This window comes from Staurois parvus, unplaced genomic scaffold (assembly GCF_062004578.1).
Source record: "Staurois parvus isolate SC_StPar_1 unplaced genomic scaffold, SC_StPar_1.0 ptg001694l, whole genome shotgun sequence".
Lineage (NCBI taxonomy): Eukaryota > Metazoa > Chordata > Amphibia > Anura > Ranidae > Staurois > Staurois parvus.
Genome location: NW_028319490.1, coordinates 529,602 through 552,887, shown reverse-complemented (window position 1 = coordinate 552,887; position 23,286 = coordinate 529,602). Strand labels below are relative to the sequence as shown.

The window sequence follows — 23,286 nt, the reverse complement described above, 5'->3', positions numbered from 1 at the left end:
AATTGATATACAGTTGTGTTCAAAATAATAGCAGTCAGACATCACTAACCGGATCAATCACTGTTTTTGGTAGAAATGATATTTCTACATGGCAAATAATTTCCTAGCAGGTGTAGTAGAGTAATAGAAATCCAACAGACCCAACAGTCATGACATGCATGCTGCTGATTCTGTGTCATTGAATCACTCATTGAAAGGGGCGTGTTCAAAATAATAGCCGTGTGGAGTTCTATTAGTGAGGTCATTCATTCTTTGAAAAACAGGTGGCAATTATTGCCCTTATTTAGGAAGGAAGGCAGCAAATGTTGGACATGCTGGTTACAGTGCATTTCTCTCTGAAATTCTGAGGAAAATGGGTCGTTCCAGACATTGTTCAGAAGAACAGCGTACCTTGATTAAAAGGTTGATTGGAGGGGAAAACATAAAGAAGTGCAGAAAATGATCGGCTGCTCAGCTAAAATGATGGCAAATGCTTTAAAATGGCAACCAAAGCCTGAAAGACGTGGAAGAAAGCGAAAAACTACCATTGGAATGGATAGAAGGATAACCAAAATGGGGCGGACTCAGCCAACAATCAGCTCCAGGAAGATGAAAGAAGGTGTGACGTTCCCTGTGAGGACTGTTACAATTAGAAGACGCCTATGTGAAGCCAAGCTATCTGCAAGAAGTCCCCGCAAAGTCCCACTGTTGGGAAAATGACGTGTGCTGAAGAGGTTACAATCTGCCAAAGAGCACATTGACTGGCCTAAAGAGAAATGGCGCAACATTTTGTGGACGGATGAAAGTAAGATTGTTCTTTTTGGGTCTAGTGGACGGAGACAGTTTGTCAGACGACCCCCAAACACTGAATTCAAGCCACAGTACACTGTGAAGACCGTGAAGCATGGTGGTGCAAGCATCATGATATGGGGATGTTTCTCATACTACGGTGTTGGGCCTATTTATCGCATACCAGGGATCATGGATCAGTTTGAATACATCAGAATACTTGAAGAGGTCATGCTGCTTTATGCTGAAGAGGAAATGCCCTTGAAATGGGTGTTCCAACAAGACAACGACCCCAAACACACCAGTAAACGTGCAACATCTTGGTTCCAGACCAACAAGATGGACGTTATGGAGTGGCCAGCCCAATCCCTGGATCTTCATCCAATAGAAAACTTGTGGGGTGACATCCAAAATGCCATTTCTGAGGCAAAACCAAGAAATAGAGAAGAACTGTGGAATGTGGTCCAATCATCCTGGGCTGGAATACCTGATCACAGGGGCCAGAAGTTGGGTGACTCCATGCAACACAGATGTACAGCAGTTCTCAGAAACAGTGCAACTACAACCAAATATTCATGAAGTCATTCAAAGGAAAGCAAAATCTTCAAACATTTCTCAGTTTATATAGTGAATGTTTGAGTTTGTAAAGAAGAATACAAACACTGCCATTTTTTTGAACCGTCTAATATTCAATTTCTTCAGTTTTTTTAGAGGAACAACACAAATTTGATGTATTTTTCTTCATGTTGTGATTTGGAATAGAATGTGTCGTGTTCCCAATGCATTTGTGTGGATGGAAATAAAAGCTATTAGAAGGATTTTCAGCTTTATTCACTTTTTTCAACACACTGATATTATTTTGAACACAACTGTAGGTCGGGTGGGATGTGGTTAAATAAAGTGTCCTAATAAAGTCCCATTTTCAAGTGCAAAGAAAGTAAATCTGTGCCTCTTCAGATGGCGTTGTGTCAGTGACATCAAAACATGCACCTTCCCCCAGAGTGATAGTGGAATACACATTTACCAATTATCTATGACCCCCTTTAATAAGAATGGTCATATAGCACTTTTCCAGTTTCCAGAGACATCAATGGCACCTTCGAACATCTTCTGTAGCCATTAGGAAAGCTGCTACTCAAACAACCAAGTCTGAACTTTCAACAATACAACTCATACAAAGCAAACAAAGTTGCCTCTCCATAGTGTAAAAATCAGTTTAAATATTTATTTAAGCCAAGAAATGCACTCATGTGTCATTAAAAACAATGCACATGTAAAAATAATCACTAAGCCGGCATAGGACGCGATGATGTCAGTAGGAGGCTCCCCCAGACGCGTTTCATCATCAAAAGATCCAGGGTGAATTTTCTTGTCGAAATGTTATGAGGCCCTAAAATGCCAGGACAAAACAAATACCCCCAAAATGACCCCTTTTTGGAATATAGACACGCCAAAGTTGTATGTTTTGTCACACTTTTTTGGAAAATGAAAACAATTAAATACAATGTTTTTCTTTCATATTTTTCTGTTTAACAAGTTATTTCTCACATGCAGCATAGTCATACGTACAATTACAGCCCAAAACACATTCTGCTATGCCTGCCGAGTATGGGGGTACCACGTGTGGGAGACCTTTTTCACAACCAAGATGCTTAGATGGGCCCAAAATCCAAAGAGCACCTTTGGGATTTCAAGGAGCATAAATTACGCATAAAGAGACACTGTAACCAGTGTGGTGGTAACTAGGGTCAATATAACTAATGTTGCAGTGATTAGGGACACTGATTGGTTACAGTATGTAAAAAAAATATATATATACTATATATATCTATTCAGTCATATCTGACCCTTGGCGATTGCATGGACCGTCACTCGTAAGTGACTTTTTCCATGAATTCTCTTAGAAATTATTTTTACAGGGTAGGTTACCAGGTCTTTCCCCAACCCCCACCATGCAGGAGATCCTGCATGGCCAGGGATAAAACTAGGACAATTTAGACAGGAGCCAATTAACCTACCAGCATGTCTTTGGAGGAAACCGGAGTACCCGGAGGAAACCCACGTGAACACAAGGAGAACATGCAAACTCCATGGTTGGGAATTGAACCCATGACCCAATTACTGCAAGGCAGAAGTGCTAACCACTAAGCCACTGTGCTATATATATATATACACTGTATATACACACACTCGCCAGTCACTTTATTAGGTCCACCAGTTCAATTGCTCGGTAACACAAATTACTAATCAGCCAATCACATGGCAGCAACTCGATGCATTTAGGCATCCAGACGCGGTGAAGACGACTTGCTGAAGATTAAACCGAGCATCAGAATGGGAAAGTAAGGGAAATCAAGTGACTATGAACCAGGCATGGTTGTTTTGCAATATGGGTTGGACTGAGTATTTCAAAAACTGCTGATCTACTGGGATTGTCACACAACCATCTCTAGGGATTACAGAGAATGGTCCGAAAAAGAGAAAATATCCAGTGAGCTGCAGTTGTGTGGAGGAAAATGCCTTGTTGGTGTCAGAGGTCAGAGGAGAATGGGCAGACTGGTTGGAGATGATAGAAAGGCAACAGTAACTAAAATAACCCCTCGTTACAACCAAGGTATGCAGAATACCATCTCTGAACACACAACACGTCCAACCTTGAAGCAGATGGGCTACAGCAGCAGAAGACCACACCGGGTGCCACTCCTGTCAGCTATGGAGGCTATAATTCACACAGGCTCACCAAAATTGGACAACAGAAGATTGGAAAAATGTTGCCTGGCCTGATGAGTCTCAGTTTCAGCTGCAGCATTCAGATGGTGGGGTCAGAATTTGGCTTAAACACCATGAAAGCATGGATCCATCCTGCCTTGTATCAGCTGTTCATGGATGTGCAGCCGACAAATCTGTAGCAACTGTGTGATGCTATCATGTCAATTTGGAACAAAATTTCTGAGGAATGTTTCCAACACCTTGTTGAATCTATACCATGAATAATGAAGGCAGTTCTGAAGGCAAGAAGGGGTCCAACCCGGTACTAGCAAGGAGTACCTAATAAAGTGGCCGGTGAGTGTATACAGTATATAATTCTTTTTACAGTTTTGTTTAAACAATTTTTTTCTCTCTTTACATTTTTTGAACGTACTGACACCAGAGCAGTACAACGTACTATAGTGACACTGTACTGCTCTGGGGAGGTGATCAGGAATTTTTTACACTATGATTGCTTATTACAGTGACAATCACTGTATAAGCAATAATTTTTGCACTATGAATTGCATCCATTCATGTTTCCAGTATTTACTATTGTGATAGCTATTATTGGCCATATCTATCACATGGTACAGGTCCACTGTGTTTGGCCCTATACCATGTGATCACTGTGACCAACCACAGAGATCACAATAGTAAGCAATGGCCATGAATGACAGGCATTGTTTACTAATGACATGTGATCACTGTGATTGGTCACAGCGTTTACATGGTACAGTGCACAGTGGGCTGGTAAAATGTTCACCTTGAACACAGCGGGTCACAACTCACACCACTGTGTGGTCCCTGGGGTGTGCACGAGCGGGAGGATGACATAACGTCCACCTGTAAGAACAGAGCACACACCCGCACCTATTATTACAATAGGTTAGTCGGGAAGTGGCTTAGCTAGTTAATACACTTTACAATCTAATTGCACGATCTCTGTACAATGTTCTTCAGAGATACCTAGATGTAATATGAGAACACCGCAAAGCAACGGGTTCAGTTAATGTCAACTCACCTGGGTATTCAGATCATGAACAGAGCAACAATTAGGTTGGATTGTGAACAAACATCCATCTCTCTTTCATCGTAGAAGTCTCCATTCCAGAAGCCAATCAGAAGCTGCGCGGTGGTGGGAAATGGAGGAATTTTAAACAGCAGCTTTTGCGGAGCTGAAATTGACCGGGCTGACTTTGTGTTTCGGTAAGAGTAAAGATGAGATTATCCAAAAAGGTGCCTCTCACCTTCGGTTATAACATTCCCCTTTTTAAAAGGAATTCTGTTCATTTCAATATTTTTTTAATATAAAAACCTTGTTTCTTTGTATACTGTGGTGCTCAGACTTACGATTTTGGCATCTGCTGGACATTACTTAGCATTGCAGTGCCAGTCTCTGCAGTGCACACCTCATCTAATCAGGAGAGTTTACATTGACTGCTGGACATTCAGCAATCAACAGGTTAGCTGGTCTGCTCATGTCTTGGGTCGGGGTTTACAAATGCATGCCTCTGTGTTTACCCGTACATTACATAACCAGGATCTGCTTCCTTTGTTGCAGTACCACACAATGGTTTGGCTTTGCTGCTGCTATGAGTCTACAGTATGATCTGGATAGTTCATTAAAAACAATACACTCCCTGTGTGGTTGATATTGTATTTCATTTGATGTAAAGCGTTTAGGCAGAGGCATTGCAGTAACTTCTGGTGGATGACATGGATGACCAGTGTGTACAAATAGGAGGGTCACATTATACCTACTATGGTGTCCTACTAATGGTTAGCCAACAGCTAGCTGACAAAACTGACAGAAGCATCATTGTGTTTCATTTCAAAATTGAATTTACTTCTGTGAATAGCTTTGTAAAAATCTAATACAATTACATAAACTGAAGTTACAATATGCTTGTAAACATGTCTCTTATAAATGCATACAAAGAACACATTGTTTACAATTAGCTACCTACAAATCACATTAAATATATTGAAATGTGATATATACTATATATATATATATATATTGTGACAGTATGAACGGCAAAATGATGGATGGACGATATGTGTCACCTCGCATGAGATCATATTGTGAGGTGTAAGGTGGAGTCCACTCCGGGTTTTCGGGGCCACAATGGCAGAGGTGGTTCCGGACCAGAGTTTGGGCTCCACTGAGGTCCACCAACAGGTGATACAAAAAGGGCAGGGCTGGAGCAAGGAGTTGCTTGTGGCCTGGGACTCAGAGAGGTATTCTGAGAGAGCTGTGTGTATGGACTATACTAGAGATGAGCGAATCGAACCAGGCGAACCGGAATTCGATACAAATTTCAGGAAAAATTCGATCCAAATTTTTGCCTACTTCGGGTGCGTGAATCGAATTTTTCCCGATCAGCCGGCAAAAGTGTCCCTGCAGAGAGCTCCGCTATTTCTGACATTTCTCTGACAGTTCCTTCACATGTACAGCGGTTGAAACATTGTATCTATTAGTTTCCATTTAGGATACAGATGTTTCAACCGCTGTACATGTGAAGGAGCTGTCAGAGAACTGTCAGAAATAGAGGAACTCTGCACATACACTTTTTGCCGGTTTGGAATTCTTATTTTCATCCTACTTCTTCTTCTTCTTCTTCATCCTCATCCTCAGAAGAAGAAGAAGAGGATGAAGAAGAAGAAGAAGAAGTAGGATGAAAATAAGAATAATTCCAAGCCGGCAAAAAGTGTATCTGCAGAGCTCCTCTAAGTGTATCTGCAGAATGTCATTTATGGAAACAAATAGATACAATGTTTCAACCGCTGTATGGAGTGAATGTCCCAGAACTGTCAGAAATAGACAGAAACTGTCACAGAACTGTCCTTCTCATCCTTCTCCTTCTTCTCATCCTTCTTCTCATCCTTCTCCTTCTTCTCATCCTTCTCCTTCTTCTCATCCTTCTTCTCATCCTTCTCCTTCTTCTCATCCTTCTTCTCATCCTTCTCCTTCTTCTCATCCTTCTTCTCATCCTTCTTCTCATCCTTCTCCTTCTTCTCATCCTTCTCCTTCTTCTCATCCTTCTCCTTCTTCTCATCCTTCTTCTCATCCTTCTCCTTCTTCTCATCCTGCTTCTCATCCTTCTCCTTCTTCTCATCCTTCTCCTTCTTCTCATCCTTCTTCTCATCCTTCTCCTTCTTCTCATCCTTCTTCTCATCCTTCTCCTTCTTCTCATCCTTCTTCTCATCCTTCTCCTTCTTCTCATCCTTCTTCTCATCCTTCTTCTCATCCTTCTCCTTCTTCTCATCCTTCTTCTCATCCTTCTCCTTCTTCTCATCCTTCTCCTTCTTCTCATCCTTCTCCTTCTTCTCATCCTTCTCCTTCTTCTCATCCTTCTCCTTCTCCTTCTTCTCATCCTTCTCCTTCTCCTTCTTCTCATCCTTCTCCTTCTTCTCATCCTTCTTCTCATCCTTCTCCTTCTTCTCATCCTTCTCCTTCTCCTTCTTCTCATCCTTCTCCTTCTTCTCATCCTTCTTCTTCTCCTTCTTCTCATCCTTCTCCTTCTCCTTCTTCTCATCCTTCTCCTTCTCCTTCTTCTCATCCTTCTCCTTCTCCATCTTCTCATCCTTCTCCTTCTTCTCATCCTTCTCCTTCTCCTTCTCCTTCTCCTTTTCCTTCTCCTTCTTCTCATCCTTCTCCTTCTTCTCATCCTTCTCCTTCTTCTCATCCTTCTCCTTCTTCTCATCCTTCTCCTTCTCCTTCCTCATCTCCAAGGGCATTTAAATTAAAGGTACAGTGTTCTGCACTAATTTAAAGGCTCTCTGAAGCCTAGAAACCCTTTTTATAAGTTATCTTCGTAGCGAATAAATTCGCATCGAATCGAATTTCTTCCTGAAATTCGCCGAATCAGCCGAATCGAATTTTTGAATACTTCGCTCATCTCTAGACTATACCTTCAAGAAAAGGTTTGCTGTTACTTTGTTTTGGTGACAGGGAGAAGCCCTTCACCTCTGAGAGAGGAATCATCTGCTGTTTAGTTAGTGCCTGGATGGCAAGGGTTTATTTTGATGTTTTGTTTATTTTGACATTTCTTGCAAACCTTTTTTTAATAAAACTGACAACCAGTCAGATTTTGACGAAAGCCTGCTGTGCGGTCTACCTTTGTCCCAGGGAAGGAGATCCCCCACCTGAGCCAACCCCACATATGGTGGATTTGGCGGGCAACTTCCTGAGCAAGTGGGAAGATGGAGGATGTGATAAAAGCCTTGCTGCAGGCCACTGCGACCCAGCAAGAAACCAATCGCCAATTTGCAGAGGCAAATCGCCAGTTTGCAGAGGCTCAACGAACACAACAGGAGGCGAATCGCCAGTTGTCGGAGACCCAACGAGCACAACAGGAAATGAATTGCCAATTTGCAGTGGCCCAACAAGCACAACAGGAAGTGAATTGTCGGTTTTCAGAGGCCCAACAAGCAGACCGAGAACTCCTTAAGGAGGTGGCCCAATGCCTAATGAAATTAAAGGAGTCCGCAGATCCGCTGCCAGTGGAACAGAAAATGGCGCGGGCCAGCTATTTTTTACGGAAATTGACACCTGCAGATGATGTGGAAGCTTACCTCGCAACTTTTGAAAGAGTTGCTGTTCGGGAAGGATGGCAAAAAGAGCAATGGGCGGGACTGCTTGCACCATTTTTGACAGGTGAACCCCAAAAAGCCTATTATGACCTGGAACCAGGCGATGCCCAGGACTATGAGAAACTGAAGGCTGAGGTCCTTGCACGCCTGGGTGTCACCATTGCAGTCCGGGCTCAACGAGTGCATCAGTGGCATTACAGGGCTGACCAACCACCCAGATCCCAGATGTTTGATTTGATACATCTCACCAAGAAGTGGCTCCAGCCAGAGGTATTGTCAGGCCCTCAGATTGTGGAGCGTGTGGTCATGGACCAATATTTACGTGCGCTCCCTGCCACTTTGAGGAAGTGGGTCGGCCATGGAGACCCTAAATCTGCAACTGAGCTGGTGGACCTGGTGGAGAGATATGCAGCCGCTGCGGACTTTTTGCACTCACCTGGGCCATACCCCAATGTCACTAGGGGTGGAAAACTATCCGGAAGATTCGGTAAGACTGTTCCATGGGCCAAAGGCTCAGAAAAAAATGATAAGACTATTGTGTCAGATAATGAAACTGTAGGCTTAGGACCTAGAGACTGGCCAAATAGGTCAGGAAGGTTCCCAAAGCCATTTCGAGGTCTAAGCACTGAACATATAATATGTTATCGTTGTCATGCGTTCGGTCATATTGCTGCAAACTGTCCTTTAAATGATGAACCTATGCAATGTGAAAATGCTTATTTAGGAAAACGCATGTCTCTTTTTGCACAGGTGGTATGTACTGCAGCATGTCAGAAACGCATGGAAAAGCAAATGTGTGTGATTGCCATTGATGAAAAGCCAGTAACTGCTCTGCTAGACTCGGGTAGTGTTGTGACCTTAGCTAAGAGTGATTTGGTAAACCCTGCCAGTCTACACCCTAGCATGATTGGGGTTATTTGTATTCATGGTGATACACGTAATTACCAGACTGCTCTGGTGGAGATTGATACTCCCTGGGGCCCTGTGACCCATTCTGTGGGGGTGGTGCCCTCTCTGCTTCATGAAGCCATAGTGGGGAGAGATTTTCCCCATTTCTGGAAGTTATGGGATAAGGAGGGGAGTCAGGAAGACCGAGCTCCCCCTGCTGGGGAAACGCCGGAAACTCCTGAACTCACTCCTGACCCCTTTGACTGCCGAGTGGAAGTGGAAACTGTTGGTGTGTCTGAGGAAGGCGTAGATCTTTTCCCTTTCTCTGTAATGGCTGGGGAGCAGGAGGAGTTGGATCCAACCCCAGACACTGAGGATATGGAACAAGAGATGATCGCTGGCTCTAGAGAGAGTGGACAGAATGTGGTGCCTGACCTAGAGGTCAGAAAAGAGGATTTTTGTACGGAACAACTGAAAGATTCCACACTTAATAGAGCCCGTGAAAACATTAAAATGATTGATGGGGAACCAGTTGAAAATGATGTAGCGGTGTCTTTTCCCTACATGGCTCTTAACAATAACTTGCTGTATCAAGTGGTAAAGCAAGGGGAGGAGGTGGTAGAACAGTTAGTGGTCCCCAAACCCTTTCGCCGGATGGTACTAGATTTAGCCCATGGGCATATAATGGGTGGACACCTGGGTGTAGAGAAAACAAAGGAGAGAATAACCCAGAGATTCTTCTGGCCAGGCTTACATGGAGACATCAAAGCGCATTGTGAGTCATGCCCGGAATGTCAATATTCTGCACCCTCACCCCATTTTCGCAGTCCGCTAGTACCTCTACCCATAATTGAAGTACCGTTTGAAAGAGTGGGCATGGACCTAGTGGGTCCAGTAGTAAAGTCTGCCCGGGGCCATCAGCACATACTGGTTATACTTGACTATGCCACCCGGTATCCTGAAGCCATCCCCTTGCGTAATACCTCCGCTAAAAATATTGCCAAAGAGCTTGTCCGGGTGTTTAGTCGTGTAGGTATTCCAAAGGAGATATTAACGGATCAGGGCACGCCGTTTATGTCTAGAGTTATGAAAGAGTTATGCAAATTGTTCAAAATCTCCCATCTCCGTACCTCGGTCTACCACCCCCAAACCGATGGGCTTGTGGAAAGGTTTAACAAGACCCTTAAGAATATGTTAAAAAAGGCGGTGGACAAAGATGGGAGAAATTGGGATTTTTTGCTACCATATCTCATGTTTGCTATACGAGAAGTACCTCAGGCATCTACAGGATACTCACCTTTTGAATTACTGTATGGTAGACATCCCAGGGGATTGCTAGATGTTGCAAAAGAAACCTGGGAGACAGAGTCCACGCCCTATAGAAGTGTCATCGGGCATATCTCACAGATGCAGGATAGAATCGCAGCTGTCATGCCACTTGTTCGGGAACACATGGAGCAAGCCCAGGAGGTTCAGAGAAGGGTTTATAACCGGGGTGCCAGGATCCGTACCTTCAACCCTGGGGATAGAGTGCTGGTGCTAGTCCCCACCGTGGAAAGTAAATTCCTCGCAAAGTGGCAAGGTCCCTTTGAGATTAGGGAGAAAGTGGGGGAAGTAAATTATAAAGTTTACCAGCCAGGAAAAAGGAAACCCGAACAAATCTATCATGTTAATCTCTTAAAACCTTGGAAAGACAGGGAAAGTTTGTTGGCAGTACCAAGCCCCCAAAAGGACGTGGTTCCCGTGGCCCCTCAGGTACCTATAACGGAAACCTTGTCAGTAGCCCAACAAAATGATGTTAAGGAGTTTGTGAGGAAAAATGGAGATTTCTTCTCTCACCTACCTGGACTGACGACGGTCATACAGCATGACATAGTTACCCAGCCCGGGGTCCGCGTAAATGTCAAGCCCTATAGAATACCCGAGGCCAGGCGGGAGGCGGTGGCAAAGGAAATAAAGGACATGTTAGAGTTGGGAGTGATTGAGGAATCGCAGAGTGAGTGGTCGAGTCCCATAGTGTTGGTCCCAAAACCAGATGGAACAATTTGTTTCTGTAATGATTTCAGGAAACTGAACAGTGTGTCTAAATTTGATGCGTACCCGATGCCTCGGGTGGATGAGCTCATTGACAGGTTGGGAACGGCTCGGTACATAACCACCTTAGATTTAACCAAAGGCTATTGGCAGATTCCTTTAACGGAAGCTGCAAAGGAAAAGACGGCATTCTCTACCCCCGAGGGGTCCTTTCAGTATAAGCGGATGCCATTTGGTTTACATGGTGCTCCGGCATCATTCCAACGAATGATGGACAAAACGCTAAGACCACATCGCCAATATGCAGCTGCCTATTTGGACGATGTCGTCATCCACAGTCCAGACTGGGAGTCTCATTTGTCCCGCTTGCAAGCGGTAGTAGATTCGCTGAGGGAAGCAGTTCTTACCGCCAACCCCAAAAAGTGTGCCATAGGCTTAGAGGAGGCCAAATATCTTGGCTACATCATTGGTCGAGGTCTCATTAGGCCTCAGATCAATAAAATTGAGGCAATTCAAAAGTGGCCCCAACCAGTAAATAAAAAGCAAGTCCGGGCATTTCTTGGAATCACGGGATACTACAGGCGGTTTATCCCCAATTTTGCCACCATTGCAGCCCCACTGACAGATCTGACAAAAGGTAGGGGGTCGGTCATGATTAAGTGGAATCCTGAGGCGGAGACCGCATTTCAAAGGCTGAAACAAGCTCTCTGTGCTCAACCTGTGCTTGTGACCCCAGATTTCACAACAGAGTTTGTGGTACAGACTGATGCCTCTGATGTGGGACTAGGTGCTGTCCTGTCCCAAATCAGAGAAGGGGAGGAGCACCCTGTGGTCTTCCTCAGTAGAAAGCTCAACAAACATGAGAGAAACTATGCCATTGTGGAGAAGAAATGTTTGGCCATCAAATGGGCCTTGGAGGCCCTGAAATATTACCTGTTAGGAAGACCGTTCAAGTTGGTTACTGATCATGCCCCGCTCAAATGGATGTGTGATAATAAGGAGAAAAACAGTCGAGTGACAAGGTGGTTTCTCGCGCTACAAGTGTTCAAATTCACAGTGGAACACAGAGCGGGGAAACTGCAAAATAATGTAGATGCCCTTTCCCGGGTCCATTGCCTGGTTGGGACAGTTGCCCAGCCGCAGGGGCTTGAGCAGAGGGGGGGGATATGTGACAGTATGAACGGCAAAATGATGGATGGACGATATGTGTCACCTCGCATGAGATCATATTGTGAGGTGTAAGGTGGAGTCCACCCCGGGTTTTTGGGGCCACAATGGCAGAGGTGGTTCCGGACCAGAGTTTGGGCTCCACTGAGGTCCACCAACAGGTGATACAAAAAGGGCAGGGCTGGAGCAAGGAGTCGCTCGTGGCCTGGGACTCAGAGAGGTATTCTGAGAGAGCTGTGTGTATGGACTATACCTACAAGGAAAGGTTTGCTGTTACTTTGTTTTGGTGACAGGGAGAAGCCCTTCACCTCTGAGAGAGGAATCATCTGCTGTTTAGTTAGTGCCTGGATGGCAAGGGTTTATTTAGATGTTTTGTTTATTTTGACATTTCTTGCAAACCTTTTTTAATAAAACTGACATCCAGTCAGATTTTGACGAAAGCCTGCTGTGCGGTCTACCTTTGTCCCAGGGAAGGAGATCCCCCACCTGAGCTAACCCCACAATATATATATATATATATTGTGGGAACTCGCTTCAGAGGGGTAGAGCTTCTTCAAAGCACACAGCAACTCGCTTCTTTTTAAGGGCCTTTTTGCCCAATTTTATTTTGAAGAAAGTTCAAACAACAAAAATGCTTCCCACACAGGGGTATCCACGATCAAACAAATTCAGCCTTCTGGCCCTTTCAGCTACACAGCTTTATATTGGTCTCCTACAGACTTTTCCCAAAATATGGCACTAGCACACAGCTAGTCTGGCTTCCACCTGACTCCAAGGCAGAGACCTCCCGTCTCTATCTGCCGGGGTGGAGCCCTCCTGACTCCTAGGCAGAGACCTCCCGTCTGCCTGGCTGGAGCCCTCCTGACTCCTATCTGCCGGGGTGGAGCTCAGAATCATGGCCTGGCCTCCCCTAAAAGGCCTGCACACACCTGTGCAATCAGCACGCTGGCTGCTCCCAAAATATGGGCCCAGGATTGGAGATTTCATCCCTCCCAAATCTCTAAGAAATCTCCAGGCTACAGGTCCCAAAACAGGCTTTACAAACCAAAGAGGAAACTGATAAACCAGTTTCCTCTGCATTATGAGATCTGCTTGGAGCCCCTCAACCTGTATAGTTGAGAATCCTGGGTGTCCATCATGATTTCCATCGTGGCAGGATACCGTACTGCCACAATATATATATATACACACACACACACTGTGCTCCACCTAAATGAGTACACCCCAACAGATTTGTCAGAACACCTTTACTTTCCTTGCAGGATCAACATTTTCTATGGGACACTATACTACAAAATCCTCCCACAAATGCGGCCATTGATTGCAAACAAAATTTGTTACTTTGCACACACAAAAAGTATATTTCCTAACAAATTCATCCCAGACCATGATGCAAAAATGAGTACACCCCGATGAAAGTCTTAGGAGTAAAACTAAATTTTAGACATCAAAATCCTAATAAGCAAGAATTTGACTACACGTGAGTCTAATTATTCATTAAACAGATGTCCAGCAGACAAGGGATTATAAAAGAGCATTACTTAAAGAAATCCCCTTCCATTTCATGCTGTCAGCAATGGCACCACATGGAAGAGAAATGTCAGAAGATCTGAGAAAGATAATAATTTCTTTGCATAAGAAAGGTGAAGGCTACAAGAAGATCAGCAAAGCTTTACTTATCAGTCAGAATACTGTAGCAAAAGTGATACAAAAATTTTACAAAGATGGAACTACAACCATCTCACAGAGATCTCCAGGCAGTCCACAGAGGTTAACACCTCAACAGGAGCATCTTCTGATGAGAAGGGTTGAAGAAAATCACCATGCAAGTTCACTGCAGTTAGGTAAAAAAGTAAAAAGCCAAACTGCAGAGGAATGGCATGCATGGGTGTCATCCATGAAGGAAGCCTCTCCTAAAGCCCATGCACAAAAAAGCTTGCCTAGAATTTGCCAGGGCCAATGCTGAAAAGAAGAAGACTACCAGGACTCTGTACTCTGGAGTGATGAGACCAAGGTAGTCATTTCTGGAACTGATGACTTCAAAACTCCATGGCGTCACAAAGGTGAGGAGTACAAATAAAAATGCATGGTACCTACAGCAATACATGGTGGTGGCAGTGTCCTTCTGTGGGGCTGCTTGAGTGCTGCTGGTGTCGGGCAGCTGCATTTCATTGATGGTATCATGAATTCACAGATGCACTGCTCTGTATTGAGAAGATGCTGCCATTACTCCTTGCCTTTGGTCGTCGTGCAATTTTAAAACATGACAATGATCCAAAACACACATATAATCCCACTGTTACATTTCTGAAGACAAACAGGGTGAAAGTGATTAAGTGGCCAAGTATGACTCCTGATCTAGACCCAATCGAACATCTATGGGGAATTCTGAAGAGACAAGTTGGGCATCACTCTCCAACCAGCATTCAGGCTCTAAAAAAGGTCGTTCTTGAAGAATGAAAAAAGATTGATGTTGCAATATGTCGCCAACTTGTTCATTCCATGCCTAGAAGACTTGGTGCCGTCCTTACAAATCACGGACGCCTCCTGAACCATACCAGATCACATGCCCTCAGTGTGAGGTACCTTCCACCTTTTACTCATGTTGATGAGGACGAAGGCCTCTTCTCCACAAGGAAGGGGAGGGGTGTCTGCAATTGGGGGCCTATTGGAATCTGGAAGCCCCCTTTAATTATTAAATAAAGGACGAAGAATGGGATCAGATCTTTCTGACGATGACGGTAGAAAGACGTACGAACATCACTTGCTAGGAGATTCCACTGTTGTAGTCTTGACCCCAAAAGCTCTGCCTTGTTCTTCGGAAGATCCAGGTCTCTGATAAGATCGCTCAATTCCACTTGTGTAATGAGGTGTGGTTCAGTGGGTGTGGATGGAAGAAAGTCTGGGTCATGTGAGGTTGACGGTTGATGACTACACGCTTCAGGTTCTTCCTCACTTGACTCAACCACAAAGGATTCTGGTGCTTTAGGAATTGGTAGCCCCTCTCCATGAGGAACTGGACGTATTGCCGATGGAATATTTGGATAGTGCACAGATAACTTTTTCTTCTTATTTAGCCCTTTTACAATTGGAGGCACCATACAAAAGTAACAATTACTAACATGATCTGTTGGCTCTCTCCAAATCATTGGCACAGCGAAAGGCATAGATGCCTTTTTTCTATTCAACCATTGCTCCAGTGCCGTCCCACAAGAATTGCAGCATATATGTGGTGCCCAGCTCTTGTCCTGGTCTCCTATCTTGCAGCCAAAATACAAGTTGTAGGCTTTCTTAATCATTCCTGTTATCCTCCTTTTTGTGTGAGATAAAAGTTATTTCACTGCAGATATAGCAGAATTTATCTGCTTTATTCACACAAGTTCGAGGCATTACTGAGTAGCCTATATAAGCATAAAACAAAATGTAAAGACGCTGTGGAACTACAATCAGCTACAGATACTGCAGCTTTTATGCAGTGAAGTGATGCAATTAAAGGCTAATATTGCATCATCTCAGTATACATGCAATTTTCTATTGGTCACCAGTATCAATTGCGCAATATGCAGCTGAAGTTGCATCATAATTTTGAATGGCTTACGTCATTAGATGGGTGAATATATCATGGAAACTAGAGCCAATCAACATTTTTTAGGGTCATTTTCGTTTTCAGCACCCGAAATTATGTAAGATTAGCTAATTTTATGCCCAAAACTTTTTACCTGTTGAACAGTGTAATAGGAGTGACCCCTGATACTGCCCTTTCCATGTAAATGTGTATGGGGTACATAGTACCCCTACTAATTTATTTGAAAACAAAGATGTCAACTAGAAATAAAAATACCCAAAAGTTTGACAAGTCCCTTATCGAAAAAATAAAAATCCCAAGAAAAGCCCTTCATTGTAAATCCATCATCAATCATGGTGCCCATCACCTGCCCACTCACCGAAAAAGACTCCCGACATGCACCGAAAAAAACTCCCGATGGCACTGAGTATTTAATAGTTCTAACAGTACCACTAACCGAATGACAGCTTCCTGAGTTTTCATCTGCTATACATGGAAACACATGGGGACAGCAGTTACACCATTCATCAAATATGGTCATGGACATTGCCCATTTGTTGAAATCCTGACCCTGGCAGGGCAATGTGCTGTGATGTCAGTGGCTCCTAGCAAGCACCTATAGAAATACCGCTTCTATGTATGTCGCTCAGCTCCCGCCAAACAGTGGCTTATCAGGCAAAAGACCACCTCAACGAAGTTCAGACCAAATCTTTGACTCATTCCTAAAGATAACAAATTCAGCAAAAAATATAAAACTTGGTGAAAATGCACTGTACTTTCTCATTCATTTATTGCAGGTTGAATTTACCTCCATTGAACTGGACCAATGACGTGGGGACAAAGACCGATGTCGTCACTGCAAACCCAAGCATCTTAATGAATACGTAAGTGCAGTGCTTTCCCAATATGATGTCAAATAAATCAAATAGAAAAAAGCTCCACGCAATATCCCAATAAACTTATATGATAGCAGCAAAACCTAACCAAAAATATTATTGGCAAAATGAACAATGTATAATAAAGGCATGCGCTAAATAAAATATATATCCATAATATTAAATGTCCATAATCAATCTGTGCAACATAATTAAATGTCCATAATCAATCTGTGCAACGTAATTAAATGTCCATAATTAATTTGTGCAAATCAAAAATAAATTTATATATACAGTACATCTCTCCTTTGTGAATTCATATATCAACATGATTAAATATCCATAATTGATTTGTGAAAAAATTAAAAAAAATATATATATATAAAAAATATATCTCCTCTGTGAATTCATACAATTGTGAATAATCCACCACCAGATAAATTAGATGGACTCACCAGAGCTATATGCTGCTCAAACTATAGAACAGCAATAGCGCTCTGGGAGCGATGGGTAAACGGTATCCAGGTGTTAATTGTAGTAACTTTTCAATCACATCCAGGTAAATACTAATGGTAATCGAATTTCATTGAAATAATCAATACTCTACAGCCATAGATCTCATGATGCATTTCTCCATTACCTCCGTATCTCCATATGTGAATTTCACTCAGAGACAAAGGAAAAAGATTGATGGTGCAGGACCTTTTAAACACATGTAAATGTATTTAAAAAGTCAATAATGAACTAATAATGATCTCCGCTCACCGTGGATCACCTCCGACACACACTGCCAAAAGAGCGTCCTGACGTCAGCATTAAGTAGACCACGCCCACTTTCCCAATATGAAATAGAATTAATTCTGGACAATTTTAATTTGTCATTTATAATCAGGTGCATTTCTTGCTGAATTACAAGTCCCAGGATTCCCTCTCAGCTTTTAATAGATCCCATTGCTGACAGATGTATAAAGCTTTTGTAACTCCAAAATTACAATCTTTTGGAAGGACAGTCCCTGATTTCATTTGCCCAACTGGATTAGGAGTATCTCACCTTTATTCTGCACAAGTATGTAAGATGTGCCTACACTTTGCCCTCTTTCTTCCCACCCTAGCACGTAGCTGAGGTTCTGTTCTGTGATTGAAAGAGTTGGCATTGGTTATTGGACGGGGAAGGCCATTCAGAGGCTGTGAAAGATCTGATATGGAATTACTCAGAGGGGTTCCCCTGTGCTGAGGAACTCCCCCCAAGGGAACGCTCGTGGAGAAAGACTGGTATGTCTTTCAACCGCAGTTCAGTGTAATTGTTCCTGCTGTTCGAGTGGCTCATCTGCTATCAAGATGCTGTGCTCTACATTAGGATGTTGTCAGTAAAGTTCCACATAAAAAAATAAAAAATCCATTGAATGCCCATAGAATACAACATTGCTATAAAAATACCTGATAGATAGTGAGCCAAGTGAGTGCAGTTGGAGATAGAATTGGACAACACTACAGGTGTCAGATTGCCACCACAAATGGCAAGGTGGCTACACTCCTGATGCCCATGGCAGAAGTCATGTGAGATGGATTTTAGGACAGGGTAAAAGATCTCCTGAACTGATGTTGAGACCAATGAGTAAAGGCCAGTCTCTAGAGGTTGGGTAGTCTGAAAGCCCTACTTTAGGAGCACATTGAGCACCACAGACAGAAGTTGGAGCACTGGCAAGTTGTGAATGGTAATAGAAAACTATGTGCTCAATGATTCCCACACCTTTCCTTCACCTAAGATCTCCCAAGCTTGACCTTGAATGATCTCCTGCCATTCCAGTGGTCCCTCACAAGCACCCATGTGTTGAGATTTTGTGCTTTTGTTTTACCCCAGGTCAAACATGACAAGTATCTCAGGTTGAATAGTGATGTATGGCATGGTTTTCTGGGGGTGTAGGTTGTAAAGCACTGAGTTCTATAGCAGGGGCTACTTTTGGGGCTACTCATAGACAAAGTGGACCAGTTGTCAAACTATCAGATAAGCCATCCGATCTAGCCTTCCTTTGTAATATGCAGTACTGGTTTGGCTATCCCAGTAGATGGGTCCTCAGGAGCATTAATAGCAAGAGAGGATCCAACTGTACCCCTACATCACAAGACCTAAAGCGATACCCCCTCCTGCCTATGCAGTGGCCTGGCCTTGCTAGAATTGAAAAATTGAGACATCCTTTAAAAAGTAATTTAAATAGAACTGAACAGTGTGTGTGGCAAGCTCAGGCCTAGTAAAGAAAAATATTTAATTGGGAATGGTTAAACAGAGCTTGAGCCTACTTGTTGTTTACACTGTACACATATCCCGCAGTCCCTCTACCCACAATATCACCTTCATTACTGTGCACCAGTGTTACAGATAGACATCAAGCTCAGCAGCAAGAATTATTTTTAGACTATGTAAAGTACAACATAGTCTATGGCATCCACCAGTCAAGACTATGTAGTATACTGTATGGAGTTAAGAGCTCAGGAGTATATATTGTAGAACATAGCATACAGAGTACAGTAGTCAGGACTATATACTCACCAGCCTCTTCATTAGCTACACCTGTTCAATTGCTTGGTAACACAAATTACTAATCAGCCAATCCCATGACATGAACTCAATGCATTTGGTCATCTAGACGTGGTGAAGATGACTTGCTAAAGTTCAAACCGAGCATCAGAATTGGGAAGAAAGGGGATTTAAGTGACTTTGAATGTGGCATGGATGTTGGTGCCAGTCAGGCTGGTCTGAGTATTTCGAAAACTGCTGATCTACTGGTAGATTTTCATGCACAAGCATCTCTAGAGTTTACAGCGAATGGTCCAAAAAAGAGAAAATATCCATTGAGTGGCGATTGTGAGGATGAAAATACCTTGTTGAGGTCAGAGGAGAATGGGCAGACTGCTCTGAGATAATAGAAAGGCAACAGTAACTAAAAAAAAACACTCATACAACCAAACTTTGCCTGGTCTGATGAGTCTGGATTTCAACTGTGACATGCAGATGGTGGGGTCAGAATTTGGTGTAAACAACATGGAAGCATGGATCCATCCTGCATTTTATCAACGGTTCATGGATGTGCAGCCGACAAATCTGGAACAACTGCGTGATGCTATGGAGCAAAATCCCTGAGGAATGTATATAACACCTTGTTGAATCTATGCCATGAAGTATGAAGGCAGTTGTGAAGATAAAAGGGGCTCCAACCCAGTACTAGGAAGGTGTACCTAATAAAGTGGCCGGTGAGTGTAGAGTATACAGTGCAGCAGGCAGGAATATGTAATGTACAACATATAGAGTGCAGTGATCAGAGTGCAGGGGTCATGATAAATTGCACATCAAAACTTAAAGAATAAAGTGGTCGGTAGCAGGGGTGGACTGACCATTCGAGCACTAGGGCACTGCCCGAGGGCCCAGGGTCAGTAGGGGGCCCCATGAAATGCTCCTGGTACCTTTTATAGGCTTTTTTGGGTGTGCTTTGAATGTGAGCAAGGACACAGGGGCCCCATGATCCCCTATTGCCCGGGGGCCCCATGAGTTGTCAGTCCACCCCTGGTCGGTAGTTGATAACACAACACCTTATGCTGGTGGCCAGTGGTAAATGTCCCCTTAAAGTGATTCTAAAGATTTATTTTTTTTTAGAAAAAAATAACAAACTTGTCTATACTTACCTGCTGTGTGCTGTGGTTTTGCATAGAGCAGCCCGGATCCTCCTCTTTTCAGGTCCTCCACAGGCTCTCTTGGCCCCTCCCTCCTGTTTTGTGGCCCCACAGCAAGCAGATTGCTATTGGGGCAGCCGCTGCTCCATGTGTCCATTCACACATGGAGCCGTGGCTCGGCCCCGCCCCCTCTCTCTTCCCATTGGCTCACTGACTGTGATCCAATAAGAAGAGGGAGCCCTGGGATAGCCTAGACTCCAGTGCACATCGCTGGATCAAGAGGGGGCTTAGGTGAGTATTAGGGAGTCTGGAGGAGATGCTGCACACAGAAGGTCACAGAAGGTCTCTTACCTTCATGCATAGAATGCATGAAGGTAAAAAACGTTGAGCCTTTAGAACCACTTTAACTATTTGTATTCAGTAGTGTGTGTGTGTGTGCTCCCCCTTACATTAGTGTTCTGTGGTTAGTGTGCCCCATTGTGTTAGTGTTCCATGTGGCCCCCTATATTGGTGTTCCAAGTGGCCCCCTGTGGTGTTTGGCATGCCTCATTATCTTGGTGGTCAGTGTGCCATTGTCAAGTATGGTTTTTGTCTCCCATTTATTTTTTCTCAGTGGGAGCCTCTGCTGGGTCTCTTCTCTGAGAGGTCTGGACAGAATTGTGCAGGTAGCATCTTGCTAATTATCCCTGCACCTGGCACTACCTGCAGACAACAGGGCAAGTTACTAAGGCAAGTTACTAAATTACAATTTCCTTTTACAATTTTCCGTTAGATCTACCAAAACCATGTAATACTGTATATGGGTAATACTAGGTGAAACCTAAACACTTTAAAATTTGTATGCAGTCAGGCAGGTCCTTGCACTACATAGCTGAAGGTAAATGTAATGGAAATTGAACCAGAAAATTGTATAAAGTATGGTCAGCTTAATGCAGGCCATAGATGGGTCGAAAATCGGCTGAAAATTTGTCCGAAAGAATAATCGGCCAAATTTTCGGATCGTTAGTGGGTGAATTTGTCGGCAGTTTTTCTTGATCCTGACAATTTTTTTTAATCGGTAAAGTTGGAAAAAATCGGCTGAATTTGCCGATCGGCCAATTTTCGCAGCAATGATGGGCAAATTGACCGATCTTTTTAAAAAAATGCACATGAGCCGTGACCTGCAAGAAGAGGAAGAAAAAGAAGAAACAGAAGAAGAAGAAGAAGTAGATGAAGAAAAAGAAGAAACAGAAGAAGAAGAAGATGAATACAAAAAGAAAAAGAAGAACATCTATACTTTTAAATGTCAAATAGAATAGTGAAGTGTCCCTGCAGAGAGCTCCGTCCCGTATTATATTTGACATTTTAAAGTATAGCAAAGTTGCAACATTGCATCTATTTGTATCCAAATAGAAACATCTGTATCCAAAATGGATACAAATAGATACAATGTTGCAACTTTGCTATACTTTTAAATGTCAAAAATAATAGTGGAGCTCTCTGCAGGGACACTTCACTATTACATTTGCCGGCCGTAGACGGGACGAAAATCAGCCGACTTTTTTTTACCAATGGTGGTAACGTCGGCTGATTGAACGGCCGATTTTTCGTTTTTCTAAAAAAAAAACGGCCGTTTTTCTCCCTGTCTATGGCCTGCATAAGTCTCACTAGACATCATTCAGAAGGTTAGGTCACTGCTCCGGGTGCCATGGGCTAAAGATGCCTATGGGTCTGGCCGTGCCTGCAACTAATACACTTAAATATTACAGAACATATGCACACTTAACAAGAACAATATAATAATTATTACTATTTTTATTATTATTATACAGGATTTATATAGCGCCAACAGTTTGTTCAGCGCTTTACAATATATAATATGCTAGGTCCCTTTTATTCTGCAAATGTGCTATGCATGATGGGAAAGACCTAGACTACCCCTAGGAGGCCAGAAAAACCAACATTATTGTACAAACTCTGTGCATATATAGCCTTGTTGAGTTTAACCTTAGAAAACCAGAGATGCAAGGCACTCATTTTGACCACTGGCTACCATTACCTCCACTTTTGGGGGCCACTTGTGTATTTTTTGATTGTGACTAAGCAAACTTCAAGTTCACTTTATACATTTTTTTGGATTAAATAATTGTATGATTTTGTAGGATTCATGTAGTCTCATTTTAGATACACATGATTATATCTCCTCCATTAGGTTCAACAGTCTTATGGAAAGGAGGAAACCGTTCATCCTTAAGATGAAGGAGTATGGCTCTGCTTTAATCATCCTACCAGCATTCTCTTACTTGCAAAACACAGCGGTCTCGCTTCGTGCGCTGTACACCATCAATGACTTTGACTTGAACAGCAGAATTGTCTTCTTCCACCCGGACTATCTCAGGAGCCTCACATCTTACTGGAAACATATGGGAATCAAGTCTCTTCGGCTGTCTTCCGGTCTTATGTTGATGAGTGCAGCTGTTGAAATTTGCGATAAAGTGACGCTCTATGGCTTCTGGCCCTTTTCCCAAGACTTGGACGGAGTTCCTATTCTTCACCACTATTATGACAATGCTCTTCCAAAGCCCAACGTCCACTCAATGCCCGAGGAATTTTATCTTTACCTACAAATGCACATTAAAGGGTCTCTTCGCCTGAACCTGGGACGATGCTAAATGTTCTGCTCAGCACACAAAAACAATGTCCATTTACTGAACAGTGGAAACACAGAAAGCTGATAATACTGGACTGTTTTATGCACATACCCCCTGAAGAGTTGCTGAATTGTTTTTGGACTCCCTGTAATTCTGAAACCCTCCCTGAAAGCCCAACCCCTCCTGACACCACAGTACACTCTTAAGTGGAATAAATAACCACCAGAAAGTAAACTCGCACATGGATTGAAGTAGAGTAGTATGAGGTTTTATAACAAAATTCAATGTGACTGGCATATACAGTATGAACAGAATTGTCATGTGCAAAGTTAGTTGTTACCTCAAC

At 43.1% G+C, this 23,286-nt stretch overlaps 1 protein-coding gene across 1 annotated transcript in view; it reads left to right on the top strand.

Annotated features, from left to right (window-relative positions):
- The window catches only part of LOC149434720 (alpha-2,8-sialyltransferase 8F-like), a 51,940-nt gene extending 28,766 nt beyond the window's left edge, over positions 1 to 23,174 (top strand). Inside the window, exons 5-7 of the mRNA XM_089663468.1 lie at positions 4,616 to 4,725; positions 16,567 to 16,653; positions 22,502 to 23,174. Coding sequence (XP_089519594.1) covers positions 4,616 to 4,725; positions 16,567 to 16,653; positions 22,502 to 22,961 — 657 coding nt within the window. The 3' untranslated portion in view covers positions 22,962 to 23,174. The remainder of the gene's footprint in view (positions 1 to 4,615; positions 4,726 to 16,566; positions 16,654 to 22,501) is intronic.
- The last annotated feature ends 112 nt before the right edge of the window (positions 23,175 to 23,286 follow it).